Source organism: Toxoplasma gondii, chromosome Ib (genome assembly GCF_000006565.2).
Source record: "Toxoplasma gondii ME49 chromosome Ib, whole genome shotgun sequence".
Lineage (NCBI taxonomy): Eukaryota > Apicomplexa > Conoidasida > Eucoccidiorida > Sarcocystidae > Toxoplasma > Toxoplasma gondii.
Window position 1 is genome coordinate 1649262 of NC_031468.1, and position 15948 is coordinate 1665209.

Genomic DNA, 15948 nt, shown 5'->3' on the forward strand with positions numbered 1-15948 from the left:
CTGTTTTTCTTTATTCGAGCCTTTCTCTTCTGTTTCTACATTCTGTCTTGTATACTCTCGTGTCTTGCCAGTGTTTGCGATCAGAGCCGTGTCCAGAGTAAACAGCCAGGAACAGCTTGGTATGGCAATACAGAGGGAGCCGAAGGTCTCCGCGAATGCACAGAGATGACGAATGGTAAATTTAGACGGATGCGCCTTTGGAAAATGTCAATTTTTAACGAAGACTCTCGAAACTGACTCAAACAAAACCCCAGGCGACGATACATCTTGGCGTCTGACTAACGGTCCGCGCGCGGGACTGGCCTGCTTGTCTCGTGGTTTCCTGGCGACGCTTCATGGAGAATGCCGCATTTTTTTCGCCTAGACATTTCTCTTGAATCTCTGTTTTGCTGCTGTCTACTCCCAAAGTTTCATTCTTGGTTGTTTCTCTCTGGACCGTCAAAATTCGAGCTCCTGACCGCCGCCAGCTGCTGGTGCCGCTCAGAAAACGTAGGACACTAGCCGCTAGGCGCGGTCTCTTGAGTGGGAATTCCCAATATTTCCTTCCAAACGCAAGTCGTGGCTTGCATAAGTTCTTCTTTTTCTTCTGGCGCATCTCGCTAATTTTGTGGGCGTCATCTTTGGTCTTCTCGTCGGCTCGCTCCCTCTTGTCTTGTTCGCTTTGTACCTGCATTCACTGCTAGCCACCGTTGCCGAGATGACCGTACAGGATGACAGTGTACATGTCTCCAATTTCCTTTCGCGTTTCCCCTTTGGATAAAACAGACTGTGAGAATAGACTCGACCTTTCTCTCGCCTCCTGTCGTCTTTCGACTTCCGTGCAGCTGTCGTTCTTTCACGGCGGTCTTTTCTCCAGTGTACTAACTACCTGACTTTGCCCTGAGAAAGCTGCCCGTTTCGGTGAGACTGCGGTCCTCCGTACGGTTTTCTTTTTGTGAACTCTACAGAGTTTCTTCTGTCAAGAAACAAGTTAGAGGCGACTCCTTCACACGGCGCACTTTGATTCTTTAGCGTTCGTGGGTCTGCTACTAGAGCCGTTCTGGGGTCCGTCTATCTCAAGCTTTAGTTCGCTGGTTCCTTCCCACCAAAACTTTTTCCGCTTACCAATCCCTGGGGAAGCCAGAGGTTGCGTTGCAAACACTATTAGAGACTTGTCTGTCTCTGCCCATGCCTTTTCACTTCTTTCGGTACAGTCATGAAGAACTCCTTTCTCCACTACCCTGTTCTTGGTGGCTTGGCTTCTTGGAGGATCTTACGTGTCTGAGGTAGCAGTGAAACGGCCCAAGCAGACTCCGCACCGATTTTTTCTGCTTTTCTGGGTGTGTCCGCCGACAGCATCACCACATGAAAAACTGTCGCGCGTCACCGTCCCGTGTCCCGTGTGGAGGAGCTCTTCTACGTCCCCATCGCTTTGTCTTCGATCGCCGGAAAGGGTGTTTTCCCTCCCATTTAAATTCGACCCCGATATGTCCTGCGATCGAAAATGCGAGTGCCATTCTATCTGTCTCTGTACCCCGCATCATCGTTTGAACACCTGACCAGCATGTTGAGTGGATGAAGTACAGCGGTACCGAGCGCATATTTGGAAAACCAGCATGTGCATGCCTCCAGATCAGGAACAATAAGCCTACTCACTCGTTCAGCGAAAAGCTCTGTCTACAGCCGCAGGTTTCTCCAGCTTGGCCCTGCACCGCAGAAGGATCCCGCTGCTCTGGCTCTGCTTTCCAGTAGCAACATCCCAGCGAGCAGTTTTGCGTTTTCCTTGTCTCTGGAAGCCTCTGCCTCCATATGGAGGCGTCGTAGACCACAGCCGAGCCCCTGTCAACATGCAGCGTCCCGCGCCCTGCCTCCACCTGTTCAACTAGCTGTCGGTATTGTTTCTGCTGGAGGTGCCTTAGGTCCCTCGTTCCGTAGGAGAGGAAGCGTGGAGCCACACGCCTCTTCCCGAGGTTGGTGTCTGGTGCGCCCTCTATGTTTGTCTCTAGCAACGAATCGGTTCTTTTCAATCCTCAAGAGAACCTGTGAACTCCAACATGTTGCCTCGCATGCAAAGCGAACGAAGCGTGGCACGCCAAAGCTTGGGCGCCACTCGTTCTCGATGTCTCCTGCGTTTTGCGACGAAAAAGTGGGCGAGTCGAGGCCTGGGGTCCTCGAATCGCCCCGGGAGGCCGCCGCCGTCTTCTGCAGCAGGTCACAGGGCTTCTTGCCCCTTGTTTCCCCGCTCATCTTTCTCGGCTTCCTTCGCCCTTCGTTTTCTGTGTCCTGTGCTCTGCTCGCTCCTTCTCGCTACTCTCTTTTTTGTGAGCCCCCGAGAGGTCGACGCACTGAAATTTCGGGGCAACGGCGGCAGGCACCTGAATGCAGAGCTCGACGGGAACTGGGCTAAACGTTTCCAGGAGACGCAGCGTGCGGCTCCCCCAGACTCTTTCTTCGTTTCTGACTCTGAAATTTCTGGGCGAACGTCGTTGCTCTCTCTCGCCTCTTCTGAACAAGGTACTTCCACGGTCGACTCTCGGTTTGTCGGTCTTTCTGGGCAGAAGCCACGGCACGTCTGGGGATCACAAGAAGAGACAGACGAGAGAAGAGAAGATAGACAAGAAGAAAGTGAAGGACGTCGTGGAAACGAGGACGCATACCACCCACACACGTTCTCCCACTCCTCGTCTTCTATGCCTTTTTATGGCGCCCTGTTTGACTCATCGTCCGCGTTTCCCCCCTTTTCTGCCGCGGTCTCTTCGCCTCCTTTCTCCATGACAGTCTCACCTGCGGACCGAGTGATCCAGGCGCTTCCCATCGCCTTTGCAGAACACAAGAGCGGCGGGGAGAAAGCCTCGCGGGAAGAGACAGGAGGAAAGAAGGATGACCAAGCCCTCTCGTTTCTAGGTGAGAAGTCGCTCGGCGGTCCTAACTCTGTTCGTGAAACTTCCACATTGTTTTCTCTTGGTCGCTCCTCTTCAGCGGCTTTTCCACGTCCTCTTTCTGTCTCCTTCTGGGATACCACCGGGATGCTGCGTTTTCCTCTTTGTCTCCATAGGTGCCACTTTTTTGTCAATACTTTGTCAGCAGCTTTCTTACTAACTCCTTTTCTTTCCTCTCTGTCTTCTTCTCAAACTGTCCTTTTCTGTATACCTTCGGTTCTTCCGCCACTCGCCCCCCCTCTTGGCTTCTGAATACAGCTCTTTTCTCACCCTTGTTTTTCTTTACACGTCTCTCTAGCTTGTCTCCTTCATTGGTGCTCCTCTCTGTTTCTCCCTTTGCTCCCTTGACACTCACTTCGGGGACTCCCTGCTCGTCATTGTCCTACGTACCGACCAAAGCGGCTCGTGTACAAAAGGTCAAAACCACTAGGAAGTTCTTGGTTCTTCAACATAAACCAGTTGTTTGTTGTTACTTTATTTTCTTTAAACTTAACGCCAACCGTTTCTTATCCCTCCATTTAAATGTAAGGCAACTAGTTCTACCATGGTTATATTCGTTTGTTACTCCTTCGTGCAACCATTCGACTAAACAACGTGTTAAATACCCAGAACTTGCTGCTTTTAATGAAAGACCTAAAATTCCTTTTTTTGCCCCATAACAGAAAATAAAATATTCGTAAGCTTTTGATCCCCATATATATATATATATATATTAAACATCTGCATAACCAGTGTCAGTTGCCCGGGTCGTCGAGTACGTGGTTGATCCCCGGGTTTTCGTTCCAGTGCGGAGGACAAGTGTTCTCCGTTTTGTCTCGCCATCCATCCTGTCTCTGTGGCTTCCCGTTTCTCTCGTTTCAGGCGACACGAAGTCTGCCTCTGAGTTGAATCCTCCGCGTCTGGTTTGCCCGGACAAGCCTCCAACTTTGCCGCCGAGGGAGGAGCAAGTGCGAAAAGCCTACGCGTTGCCTCTCTGCGAATTACCCTGGGATGATCTCGGTCCTATGCTCGGGTCAGGCACCTTTGGGCGTGTCTATCCCCTGCGACGACCTGCATGCACCGAAGTGACGAAGGGCTTCGTCGGCAGGAAATTCGCCGTCAAGATTTTCTGGCTCAAGCGGAAAGGAATGATGAATCTGTTCGACACCATCAGCCAGGGCGGAACACCCTCTGCCGAACAAACCGACCCCGGCACCATTGCCACGATCAAATCCGAGATCAGGTATTTTCTCACGCGTTTCCCGGGAGAAAACGATGCTTTTTCTCGTCACAGACCTAAAGCACAGATGTGTGTACATGTGTAGGTGCAAGCGGAAATGGTCGTGTGACCTACTCACAGCCACGCAGCTGCGTTTGAGTGTCATCCACAGAACGCGGGGCACAGGGAGACAGGCAATTCTGCCCAGGGGCAAACGGATGAATGTGTGCACTTTCATAAGTCCATACCCTGGATGGGTTTCTGGCGCTGTCCCTTCATTTGCATCCGTCCTTCCACACATATTTTGTACTTCTGGATTATGACGCGAGGTTCGAACTCCCTAGAGCCGTCGATTTCAATCTACGTCTACATGTGCATAGGCAAATAGGTCAGTGCGTGAGCAGCCGATTCTTGAGGGTGTTGGTCTATACACAGAAACTGTCGCAGACAGACTCTCTTCTTTGTCTGTATATGCTTCGCCATGACTCGAGGGAGACGTTCCAGACAAGAGGACAACAGAGGTTCAGGGGCTGGGAGAGATCAGAAAATCCCCTGTGAAGCCTCATCAAACTGCGTGCAGCAATTGTCTCTCAGAAAAGTGACCTGCGAACCCGCAGGTCTAGCGAGGATTCGAGAGTGACACATGCATTTGCCGAAATCACTTTTGAATGTTGTTTCGACATCGCACAGCAACATCAGTTGAACAGAGAGGGGACGAACGGAGGCTCAGAAGGCGCAACTTAGTTTCTTTCCATACACGTTTCGACTTTCGTTTCCGCAGGTCGCTTCCGACCTCGAGTTCGGCCTTCCGCGACATGGTTCGCATCGCAGATCCGACAGTGGACGTCGAAAAGATCAAGGGGATGGCAGACTCGTTGACTGTGGAGACCATTATGACGGAGGCGAAGACGCTTCGGACCGTCATCAACACGAATGGCTTCTACACAGAAGTCGGGGAAACGGGAACGATTTTCACTCAAATGGAAAAATTCGTCCAGACACACCGACCAGAAATTTGGTCAACTCTCTCGAGTAAGTGTGCCTCACAACGCGGTCCCGTGACACGCGACATCTTTACCTACAAATCACCAATCTCTCAACCGACGTATGCGCAGAGAAACGCAGAGTCGACCAGATACACCGAGACACTAGGCTTCATCATTGGAAAACTCCGTCTTCACCTTTCAAATAAACTACACACGAAACGACGTACATGAACACTAGTCTTAAAGGTGTTTACATGCATTTACATATATATATATATATAAATGATGGACAACCATACAGATAAATATTTACATGTTTAGGTATGTGTACATATGAGCACACAAATACACAAAATACACCTGTATGTGTATCTTGTGGAAGACCTTGGTACAAAACGCGTAGTCCTCATATGCGCATCAATGCATGGTTTCCAGGGAATCTTGTCCTTCTTCTATCAACGACAGCTCGTCTAGCAGGACTCGCTGCTGCCTTTCTTCCCTGTGCCCATTGCTGTTTCTGTGCACTTCCTTTCCGTCATCGACCTGAAACCTGCCAGACACCGTCTGTGTGCTACGTCTTTTTTCTTGGTTTGTCCTTCTACAGAGGCATCGCAGGAGGCGCAAGCATCGAAATATGCAGAAATCGGACTTGCAGATAATCACTGGAGCCTGCCTCTGGCGCGCGTTCTCGTGAAAGACAAGAATGACGTGAAGCACTGGGCACTTCTCATCGAGTTGTTCGACGGCGACCTCCAGGTAGACACCCTTCTCTATCCTCGAAGAAAACCAGTTTCTTCTTCTGAGCCTCGTTACGCGTCTTATTCGCATGTGTGTTCTCTATCTATCTCTATCTATCTGTATCAATATCTATCTATCTATCTGTCTATCTATCTATCTATCTATATATATATATATATATGTATCTCCCCCTGTGCGTGCGCATATATATATAGTCATATATGTCTTTTTGTGTGCATGAATATGTATGTCTTCATATGTCTATACATATCTGTATATATGTCTTTATATGTTTGAGATGTAAATGAGCTCAGAAGTATAGTTCCCCCGTGTCGCACTCTGGATTTTTGGTACACGTTTCTGGGTACTAGTTCGTGTCCAAGCACTCTCTTTTTCGCCGAGGGACATGAATGTTTGCTTCGCGAGCGCGTTTCTAACTTTTAGATTTCCTTTCGTCAAAGGGTCGACAACTCGTCGGTCACCAGTTCCCCGCATTCAATTGGACGTCTTTCAGTGTGGAGCCCCAGGTTGAATCTGACAACATATTCGTGGATGTGTGGGTTCACGCAGTCGACAGACGATTCGTTCACGGGAAAGAATCGTGTAGGTCCAGATGGTCCGTAGGAAAACGGTTTGCATATTCAAACTCCTGTTTGTCGAGAGGAGCTCCGGACTCCTTCAAACGGCATGTCGCTTGAAAAGACACACAATAAACCTTTCCATTTACTGAGGTTTCATAGCTTCCTGATACACGTCGGTCGAGAGCGGCCGGCCTTCCTGGCTGAGGTCTCGACAAGTCTCGACGGACCCGTCATGCCGTCTGCGTTCACGTGCGCCGAGTACCACCCCGAGTCTCTGTGTGTCTTTGTTTCTTGTCTCTCGAGGTTCGCGCAGTTGCGCTCCCGGTTGTTTTTTCCGTCCATCGACTCTTTTGCGTCTCTCTCTACCTCTCTGTCCCTGTTCTCCATTCCGCAGCCGAAGACGGACAAAACCGGGTATTCTCTGGACGGGTGGAACGCGAAATCCGGAGGCAACGTGGTTCTGCGAGAAATCTTCTCTTCTCGCGAGGCTCTCATCGGCCTCACGTCCAAATTGGTGAAGCCCTTCGTGGTGATGCAGAACCTCTACAGCTTGGGTCACTTCGACATCAAGCCGCCAAATCTGTTGTACAAATACTTTCCGGGGTAAGCGAACGAATACGCTTTCCGACCAGCGCAGAGTTCAGCCACGCAAGCGTCTCCGAGGAGGCACTTGCGTCTCGACGTCCTTCCTCTTCTTAGACGTCATTCCTCGCTCGCGGCCTGCCGACCTCTCTCTTGGCTTTCCTTTGCATCTCGGCTTCAACAGCTGGCGTGTCTGTGCCGGGCCGCGTTCCCCCTGAGACCCGCGCAACGCGAACTCAGTCTTTCCCTACACACACGGGGTTTACGACTCCGGGACATATGTTCAGGGATTCAAGTTTGCTCGAGACGTTTCACAATCACGTTTTGCCGTTGTGTTCTGTTTGTGCTGGCCAGAGAGAAGGGCAGAGCCGGTCGACTGTCGGTGGCGGCGGGTGACTTCGGGATGGCCGGATTGCTGCATGGAGACATGATTCTGCGGGGGACTCTGGCCTTCATGGCTCCCGAGATGGAGCGCGTGTCGGGTGGCTTAGTCGCCAAGCCCTCGTACGACGTCTACGCTCTCGCCCTCACTCTCGCGTCCTTTTGGACTGCTGCGACAGAGCTCAGAGACCACTATCCGTGGGTGGAGAAATGCATCAAGCCGACGCTGAAGAAGATGAAGGACGCGCCAGAGTTCACCTTCCTGCGGTTCGCGAGCAAGACGGGTCCGAAACTCTACGAGGCCGACACAATCTACGCACTCTCCACCTGCTTCGCGGTCGGCGGAAAAGTGGAGAAACTCTACCACACTGGGATGCCTCTCCTCATTCGTCTGAAGCTCAGTCAAATGGCGGACCCAGAACCTCTCGCCCGTGTCAGCATGCGGCACGCCAGATTCGTCTTCAAAGGTAAAAAAGCTAGAGAAACGCTGCTCAGGCATCGAAGAACACCACGCTGTAAAAACGCTCATGTCTTTTTTTTCTTCCCTAGCGCGTTTCCACATATTGAATTATATGCAAGAGTATATGCATCTACATATGTGTATGCTCAGATTAGAGTTTACGATATTCATATAGATACACACACGTACATATACATATACATATATATACACATATATGTTTATTTAAACGTGTATGTGTACGTTTATATGTAGGTACGTTTGTGACGATAGAATTTTCAAGATGCACAGATGCTGAGAATTGGTGTGTGTGTGTGTGTGTGTGTGTGTGTCGCTTTGTTTTGACGTTGGTCTGTGTCGCGCGCAACGTTGGTGTCGCCTCGGTCTTTGTCCAGGAGTTGTATCCCTTTCTGGATCGATGCGCCCACAGTGTGAACCTTCGAAAGAACTCGCACTCTATCACGGCTCGCAGTAGTTTAAAAGACACTACTTCCGTTGTTTGCAGGTAGTTTGGATGTATTTCTGTTCTCCAACTTCTGCTTCTGCTCTGCCATAACCCACCTTCACCGATGGCATCTCGCCAAGTCGCTCTGAGTTTTTCTCTCGCTTTGCTGTGTTTCCGCTGTAGCCTACGCCATGCTGGATAAATTGCTGCGAGCGCCGCAGTCGGAGGCGAACGCAGAGACACGGGAGGAGCAGCTGAAGCAACTGCAGAGCCTGCACATCGTCCAGTTTCTCTTGTTTTATCTTCGAATGGAGCCTCTCACTGCCGCGCGAGACAACACACAGAGCTACCGGCGACTGGCTCGCGCTTTACTCGACTTCGGTGAGGCAGTCGCCTTGAGAACGCGAAGGAAACTCTTTGGAGGAGACGCTCAAATGAGTTTTTCCGACGCAGTTCGAATTATGACACTGAATAAGACTTGACTTTGACGATTCAGAAATCACGATCTCTGATTGCTGTATACCACCACCGCCTTCAAGACGCTCATCTCGTCTTTGTTTTCGCTTCGAGTCCAAAAACGTTCTTTTCCTTCAGCCCTGATCTAACCTCTAACTTCGAGGTGGTTTTACACCAGGCGCGCGCACTGTGCGTCTGTTTGTATATGCCTACTCTCGTAAAGGAGCGCGGTGTAGAGGGAACCATCCCATATGTTTCGAGGCTCCTTTACTTTCCGTCTTTCAACTGCGTGTTTTTTCAGCTCGACTCGACCCCGTGTACCAGGCTGCGACAGAGACCGTGCAGCCGCTGCCTTACGAGTTTTTTACGGAGCAGAAGGACTGGCAAAATGTCAAGGTTGAAGTATCGGGTTCTGAGGTCGACGAAACGATCCGGAAACTGCGAACTTCTCTTACAAGAGACAGGTCACTTTCGGAAGACAGTTGGGCAGATCTCGTCGACATCATGTTCGGCGTTTCTCTCGATGGCCTGCGTGAGGTCGTCACGCGAGTCGTCTATTCGAGAAAAAGTGAGAATCCGAGAAAGTTCGTTCACGGAACCACCCTCCTCAACTGCGCTGGGCAAAGGTCGGATCTCGAATATGCGAATGCGAAAGGAAGATGTAGATATCTGTCTCTCCTGCCCTCTGGAGAGAAAGCGCAGGGAGCGTGGAGGGAGAAGCAGAGAGAGAGGTGTGTGTTTCTGGAAGGTCTTCCGAAGCCGCACACCGAGTGGTCGATGTCGGGGGAAAGGCATGAAATCCAAGAGGTAAAGAGGGAGAGACTAAAGAGAGAATGAAATGACGAGAAGAAAGCGAGACTAATATGACGAGAAGGAGGGGAGAAGTGACGCAGCAATGCTCGACTTCTGTTTCTGTTTGCTTTCCGGCTTTCCGGAGATTTGCCGGTAAAGCGCAGAGCGAAGCGCAGCGTCTGTGGGAAACTCCAAGGGCCGGATGGGCGAGAGAGAAGCGGAGAAAACGCAGGCGAATTCACTTCCGCATGCACGGAGGAGGCAGGAGTCTGTGGTGTCTGCTTGTCTTCAGCGTTTTTGCTGGAAGAGAAAATTGGTAACGCGGTCAAGGAGGCAGTCGCGGCAACGTACAAATTCGATCCAAATACGCAGTTGATTGCAGAAGATGCACCTGATCGTCTCTTCGAAGTTGTGCGGACAGATCTTGGCCTGTCGTATCCCGACGACAGCGAACTGGGGAGGTTTTTGGTTCACAGGTGGGCGAGCGAAGCAATGAAGCAATTCGGGACCTCGAACAAGTCGCGAAAGGGTCGTCGGTGTATCTTCAACGTTCCCCATGTGCAAGCAGACATCCCTCTCGACAGACGGTTTCTACGTTCGCTGTGTGGACCTCCGCAGGGATCTCTGATCTGTGTTTTTTTTCTCGCGTCTCCACCCTCCTTGCTCGCGTGATTCGCGACCGCGTTTCTCTTGCGTGTCTCTGGTCTGCAGAGTTTCCAAAAGCCACACTGCCTGGGCGACCGTGGATCGTCTGGCGCGTCAGGCGCTGCGCCTTGCACTCCGCCGCGAGGAGAGAACTCGGCAAGTTTACGAGCAACTTCTGTCAGGCGAGAAACCTTCTTCTGAGAGCGAGAAGGCGTTTTTCGACTCGGTCTTCTCTGCTGTCTCAGTCGTGTCGGAAGCGAACTACTTTGGACTGTTCTGGGACTTCCCCTCCGCCGGCCTCTTTGGAGTTCCACCCGAAGAAATGCAAGCCTACGTCCGGAAGACGCACCTCGCGTTCGTCGGAAAGATGTGTGAGTGAGAGCGAAGAGAGACGGAGGGAGAAGGAACAGGGCAGAGAGGGAGAGGGGAGTCCTAGGAACAGAAGAAAGGGGGAGATTTCAGGAAGAGGACTGGCAACCGAAAGGACAGCAAGAAGGTTGGCCAGACACAGCAAAGAGAAAGAAGACATCTTGGACCGAAGTGCGGCAAAGCTGAAAAGTGTGGGGAGAGACGGAGAGAGAATGTGAGAGGGAAAAAGGAATGAACCGCGAATCTGGAACACAAAGGAAATCGGGTGACTGATAAAAGCAATAGAATACCACGTCATCGAAACAGACCCTCTCCACACGAAGACTTCTCGAGAGAATCCTTCGGCGAGTCTCATAAAGTGATATTCTTCAATGCCAAGGGCAAGGGTATCCCTTTGTCTCTCGTATTCGAGCGTCTCTCTCTGCGCTTCCTGGATTCTTTCTCCACCTTGACTCTCTCCGCTGTCCACCATCTCTTCTCCTTTCCTTCACGATTTATCCTGAACTCTTCCACCTTCTTCCCGCGACAAGACCTGGGCGTTTCCCTTGCTTTCCGCCTTGCATCTGTGGCTTATTTCTCTTGTTTCCGTCCTTTCTCAGGGCCTGTCGAAACTCAGAAGAAGATTCTTGAAGCTGCAGTGAGAGTGACCGTTCGCGGTTTGAACGCGAGTCTCCCGGCGTCCCTCGTCGATGTCTACGCAACTGTTTTCGCCGCTTTGCCGACGAAGGCGCCCGTCTCGCCTCCCTTCCTCTACGGTCTCGAACGCGAAGAATACTCATCTCTTCTGTTCGATGCCAAGTTGCCGGAATTCAAAGAAATGGTTGCCTTTTGGGCTACCCGACACGAGCTCAACATCGCCGTCCAAACCGCCGTCGGGAAGATTCCAGACGCCACAAGTGAGTCTGCCTAGCCCACCACATGTAGACAAAAACATATATATATATATATATATATTTGTATGTATATTTGTATCCGTACCCATTTCTGTACATACACACACTTAAATATATACACATATATCTATATTTATCCGAGTGAATTCTTAGATTCACAGGAACAAGAGGGGCATATATATATATATATATATGTATATATATATATACATAAAAATATATATATATTTGTATACATATACCTTTTGTGTGCGTGTGTGTGGGGGGCTATGTATATGCCTGCCCCTTTGTATTATCAGATGTACACAGTCGAGAGTGGCATGTCTCTCCCTATTTCTATACAGACGCTATCCCGTATTTGTATACATAACGTGTATCTGTACATGTCCGTTTCTGCATGTACATATGCGCATATACATTAGTACAGCGATGCACACTTGAGCCTATATGCATGCATGTGGAGGTAAATTGGTCCTTGTTGAGGTCGGCTTCAAGGTCTTCATGAAAAGGGGGTGACGTCCGACCTCTGAATGGCTGTGTTTTTCGAATCGCGAAGAAGTTGTTTTAGGGAGAACCTTTTCTCACTGCAGACTCCGGTGGGTGTCTTCCCAGAGCGTGCGAGAGAGCGAAGCTCTCTCAGCGTTCTCCAGAGCACCAAGAGAGAGCAAAAGGAGTTTCCGACTAGAGTTCGCGTGTGTCCTTCCCTGCGATAGACGGTGGAGAGAATGGGTGAGAATCGAGTCTTGAATGACTCTTTCTTTTGTCAGACCTCTCAGACGAAGACATCGAGAAGCAGCTGGAAGGGATGTTACCGGCGCATCTTCGCTCCCCATCGCCAGCGCGTTTCGGATGGCCGCCGGAGGCCGTGGCCGACAACATCAGACTGTTCATCCGAGAAGCGAAGGATGAATTGGCACTTCATGGTGAGTGAGAGGAACTCGAGTAAGGTGGATCTTGTGAAAAGACTTTTAGAAAGGAAGGCTTACAAACGTTTCGGCGTCATTAACGGAGTCGCTGGACGTCGTCTCCTTAGAGAGACTCACAGTTGCTGGAGCGCCGGTGGGAGAGACGCTCGAGAAAAGGCAAAGTACGCTCAGATGAGAAGAGTGCTTCCCTCGAATTCGTCTCCTTTTCGGGAGACAGACGAATCCCCTGACCGCGAAGGCGAGAAAGGAGGGCGAGCAAAGAGGACGAGAGAATCCGCCGCCAGGAAAGGACGCATTTCTTGGGAGAAGACCCCGGCGGGGAAGAAGCGGGGAAGAAGCGAGGAAATCGTGGAGGAGACAAGTCCTGCAAGTGGTGGAAAGGAGGCGAAAGAAAAAGGGCAACCGTGCAGGGACAGCTGTGAAAAAAAAGACGGGGAAGACAACGCAGGCAGAACAAGCCAGAGAGGAAACAACCAATGCGAGCGAAAGTGGAAGTCGCAGAGAGGACATTCACAGAAGGACACAGAGGACACGGGTGGTCGATGGAGGAAAGAGGAATTCGAGAAAAGAAGCGAACCTGAAGAGAGAAAGAGCGAAACTCAGATTTCCGGTCGGGAGACAAGGCGAGGGTAGGATACACGTGGAAACATCTGGGCATTACTTTTCTTTTTTCGATGTTCTTTGATCTTCCTCTTCCAGGACCAGACATGGTGCATAACCGGATACGCGTGAATGGGCGCAGCAAACCTCCGCGACGAGCAACTTTTCTGTTCCACGAAATTTTCAGAAAAGCCATCGCATTCAAAAAGGACATCTCTGTCCTCCAATTCAATCAGTTTTTCACCGACATCCTCAAACAGAGGTGCGTGTTCACGAGAGATCTTGTCCGGTAGAAATTCATTTTCCTCAGTACTTTTACATATTTTCTCTTCAGAACAACCATGCACACTCTGTCATGATATACACGCTTTCACGCATATCCCAATGCGTTTCTGTTTATGTTTTGCTCACGAGAATGCGTCCTTCGGTCGCACGCTGCATATCTATCTATATCTATATATCTACGTCTATCTATCTATCTGCATCTCTCTATATCTATCTATCGACCTGTAACGACCTATCTACAGTAAGCATATATAGAACCAAACCTATGCGTGTATATACGAAGAAACAAACGCCGTATTCATATATATATATATATATATATATATGCATGCATAGAGACGGATAGAGAGAGAGTAGAAGAGATATTTTATGATTTCCAGCAGGAGGCAAAGACCGCGAGGTGGATGCCATCGAGTGACCACGTTCTTCACTTTTTTTTCTCATTTTCTCTTTTGTTCGGCAATACCGCGTAATTCCACCATGCGAAATTTAAGAAAGTTCAGAATTAACAAGACGTTTTCACAGCGAAAACAGAAGTTAAAAGCCTCTCCGTGAGACATGTGGTGACCCTCCTCTGCGTTTGCGTAAGAGCGGGGTCGACGATGTGAATGAAGTGCCTTCTTCAAAACGCGTTTTCGTCCTTTTCTTGGAGAAGATCCGTTTCCATCGAAAACGTGACTCCTTGGAGCCTGCCTTGTACAGCATATTTTCGCCGCCGAAGGGCGCGTTTTGAGAACGACTCTTCAGAAGCTAGTATGCTTGTTCTCCCGTCTTGGGGTGACAGTCTTCGTGAGAATTATTTACAGGCTTCTTCTGGGGAGTATACAAAAGCGAAACTTTCTCGACTTTCATCTCGGTAGTTTTCTGTCGTTTGTCTGTAAAGAGTACTTGGGGGCATCTAGTTACACCAACGGTACGGAGTTTGGGATATTACCGTTCGTTTTCATGAAAGCATTCGATTTCCTTCGATTGCATGCAGTTTCGACCCCCAGTGCCGGCGCTTCATCGCGGAGGTAAAAAAGAGAGTCAAGAGCGCTCCGGCCGAATACGTGAGAGTCGCCGACACAGAAGCCGTTGCGCCGCTTTTCGAGGGAGAAGGCAAGGATATTTTAAAACTCGTCGCAGTCGATCCTGCTGCTCGAGCATCTGATCCGGAACCGGTAGGTCGCTTCTTGTCTTTGTCTCTCTTCAATGTTCCTAAAACTCTTCTTTTGAATGTCGTCGTTGTAAGTCTTTCTTCACGGTCTTTTTCGAATGTCTTTCTCCGGTGTCTTTCTACAATTTATTGCTCTCACATCTTCCTGGCGTGTCTTTCCTGTTTTTCTTGGATGTTTTTCTTTCGTCTGTGTTTCGTCAATCGCTTCATTCGAGTTATCCGCGCTCGTAGATCGACTTCCTTCACACAGACAGGAGGGCCTCAAAGCTGCTTCCAGACTGGGAAGATCACTCCAGATCTAGCTCTCGGTGTTGTTGAACTTGGGGATGTGCCAGCTGCGTCCCGAGAGCGAGGTACCGGCATTTGCTTTGTTCTACAAGAAGGGAAACCTTCATAAAAGGTCTTTGTTCATGAAACCTCGAACAGGAACTCGCACATTACTCAGGACCTGCCGATGCTTTTTTTTCGACATGAATGAGTCCTGCCTCTTCGGTTTTTTCTGGACGTCCTTTGCAGAACAACTGCTTCCTCTGGACACAAGCTTTCCTCGACGATAAAACAATCGTCGTGAGCTAGGCGACAGAAGACTGACGGGTCCACGGTGGAAAGGTTTCGGGCAGAGCACCTTTCCTTCGATTTTCCCCGTTTTTCCTGTGCGTGGTCGTGAGGTGCGTCCCCTCAGATCTTTTTCCCCCTTTTCTCCAACCTATGGCATTCTCCTTCTCTGACTTCTTCACTTCGTGATCGGCGATTCGTGTGGAACAACGCCAAGGACCCGCTTTGTCTTGTCTCTCGCTTCTTCTCTGTCTCCGGGACTTCCGCCTGCTCTGTTGTTTTCGTAGACAGCTGCAGACTCGTCGCCGTCTCCCCATGCGGTCGTTGCCCTCTCTTTTCTCCCTCAACTCCTTTCTTCTGTCCATCGCCCTCTTCTCGCTCTGCTGTTCTTTCTGACACCGTTTTGCGCGTTCTGCTTTATGTTGAGAGCGTTTGTTTTTCGGGGTCCCGTCAAATGAATTTTGATTGTTTTTTGCGCACGCGTCTCTCAACTCAAACCGAACGCTGCGTCAGGCTGTCCGCGCCTTTTCTCTCAACCTCTGTGTCTTTACTACCGGATCCACCCGTGAGATTCACTATTCACGACCGTTGTCACCCGCCCATCGCCTGCTCGAGAGAGAGGCGCCATGCAATTTGTCCAGACTAGGGAGAACATGCGAGAGAGGCCATAGCGATAGCATCTCTGTCCAGTGCCGTCTATTTCCGGCCGTCGACCTCTGCTTTCCACTCCCCCCTTCTGGGCGTCTCGCCCCTTCGCCGACTTGTTTTCGTCTCTTGTTCTTTGTTGCCGCTGTTTCTTTTCTTCTTCTGTTCTTCTTTTCTTCATCTTCTCTGTGTCTCCTGACTTCTCTCGCTCTTCCGCTCTGTTCCTACACGTTGCCGTCTTCTTCGCCGCCCTCACAGGAGAACATGCGCGGCGCCTCACTGAGGTGACCGGGACTGGAGCTGGATCCCGCCACCTCTCTAGCGAGCGTTGAAAAGG

At 50.2% G+C, this 15948-nt stretch overlaps 1 protein-coding gene across 1 annotated transcript; it reads left to right on the top strand.

Moving 5' to 3' along the window:
* Nucleotides 1-401: 401 nt before the first annotated feature.
* TGME49_321650 (hypothetical protein) lies at nucleotides 402-15916 on the top strand. Its single transcript, XM_018783030.1, has 15 exons — nucleotides 402-2883; nucleotides 3780-4140; nucleotides 4898-5148; nucleotides 5707-5858; nucleotides 6816-7024; nucleotides 7358-7851; nucleotides 8473-8670; nucleotides 9047-9313; nucleotides 9830-10013; nucleotides 10249-10553; nucleotides 11151-11447; nucleotides 12212-12367; nucleotides 13070-13232; nucleotides 14235-14415; nucleotides 14928-15916. Exons 1-15 carry the CDS (start codon nucleotides 2034-2036, stop codon nucleotides 14985-14987), a joined length of 4128 nt encoding a protein of 1375 aa, XP_018638409.1. The 5' UTR covers nucleotides 402-2033; the 3' UTR covers nucleotides 14988-15916.
* The last annotated feature ends 32 nt before the right edge of the window (nucleotides 15917-15948 follow it).

Excerpts from the sequence above, each read along its gene's own strand:
- TGME49_321650 (XM_018783030.1), top strand. The coding sequence starts at position 2,034 with ATGTTGCCTCGCATGCAAAGCGAACGAAGCGTGGCACGCCAAAGCTTG. Across the intron at positions 5,859-6,815 it reads TGTTCGACGGCGACCTCCAG|CCGAAGACGGACAAAACCGG; the intron begins GTAGACACCCTT and ends TCCATTCCGCAG. Across the intron at positions 11,448-12,211 it reads GAAGATTCCAGACGCCACAA|ACCTCTCAGACGAAGACATC; the intron begins GTGAGTCTGCCT and ends TTCTTTTGTCAG.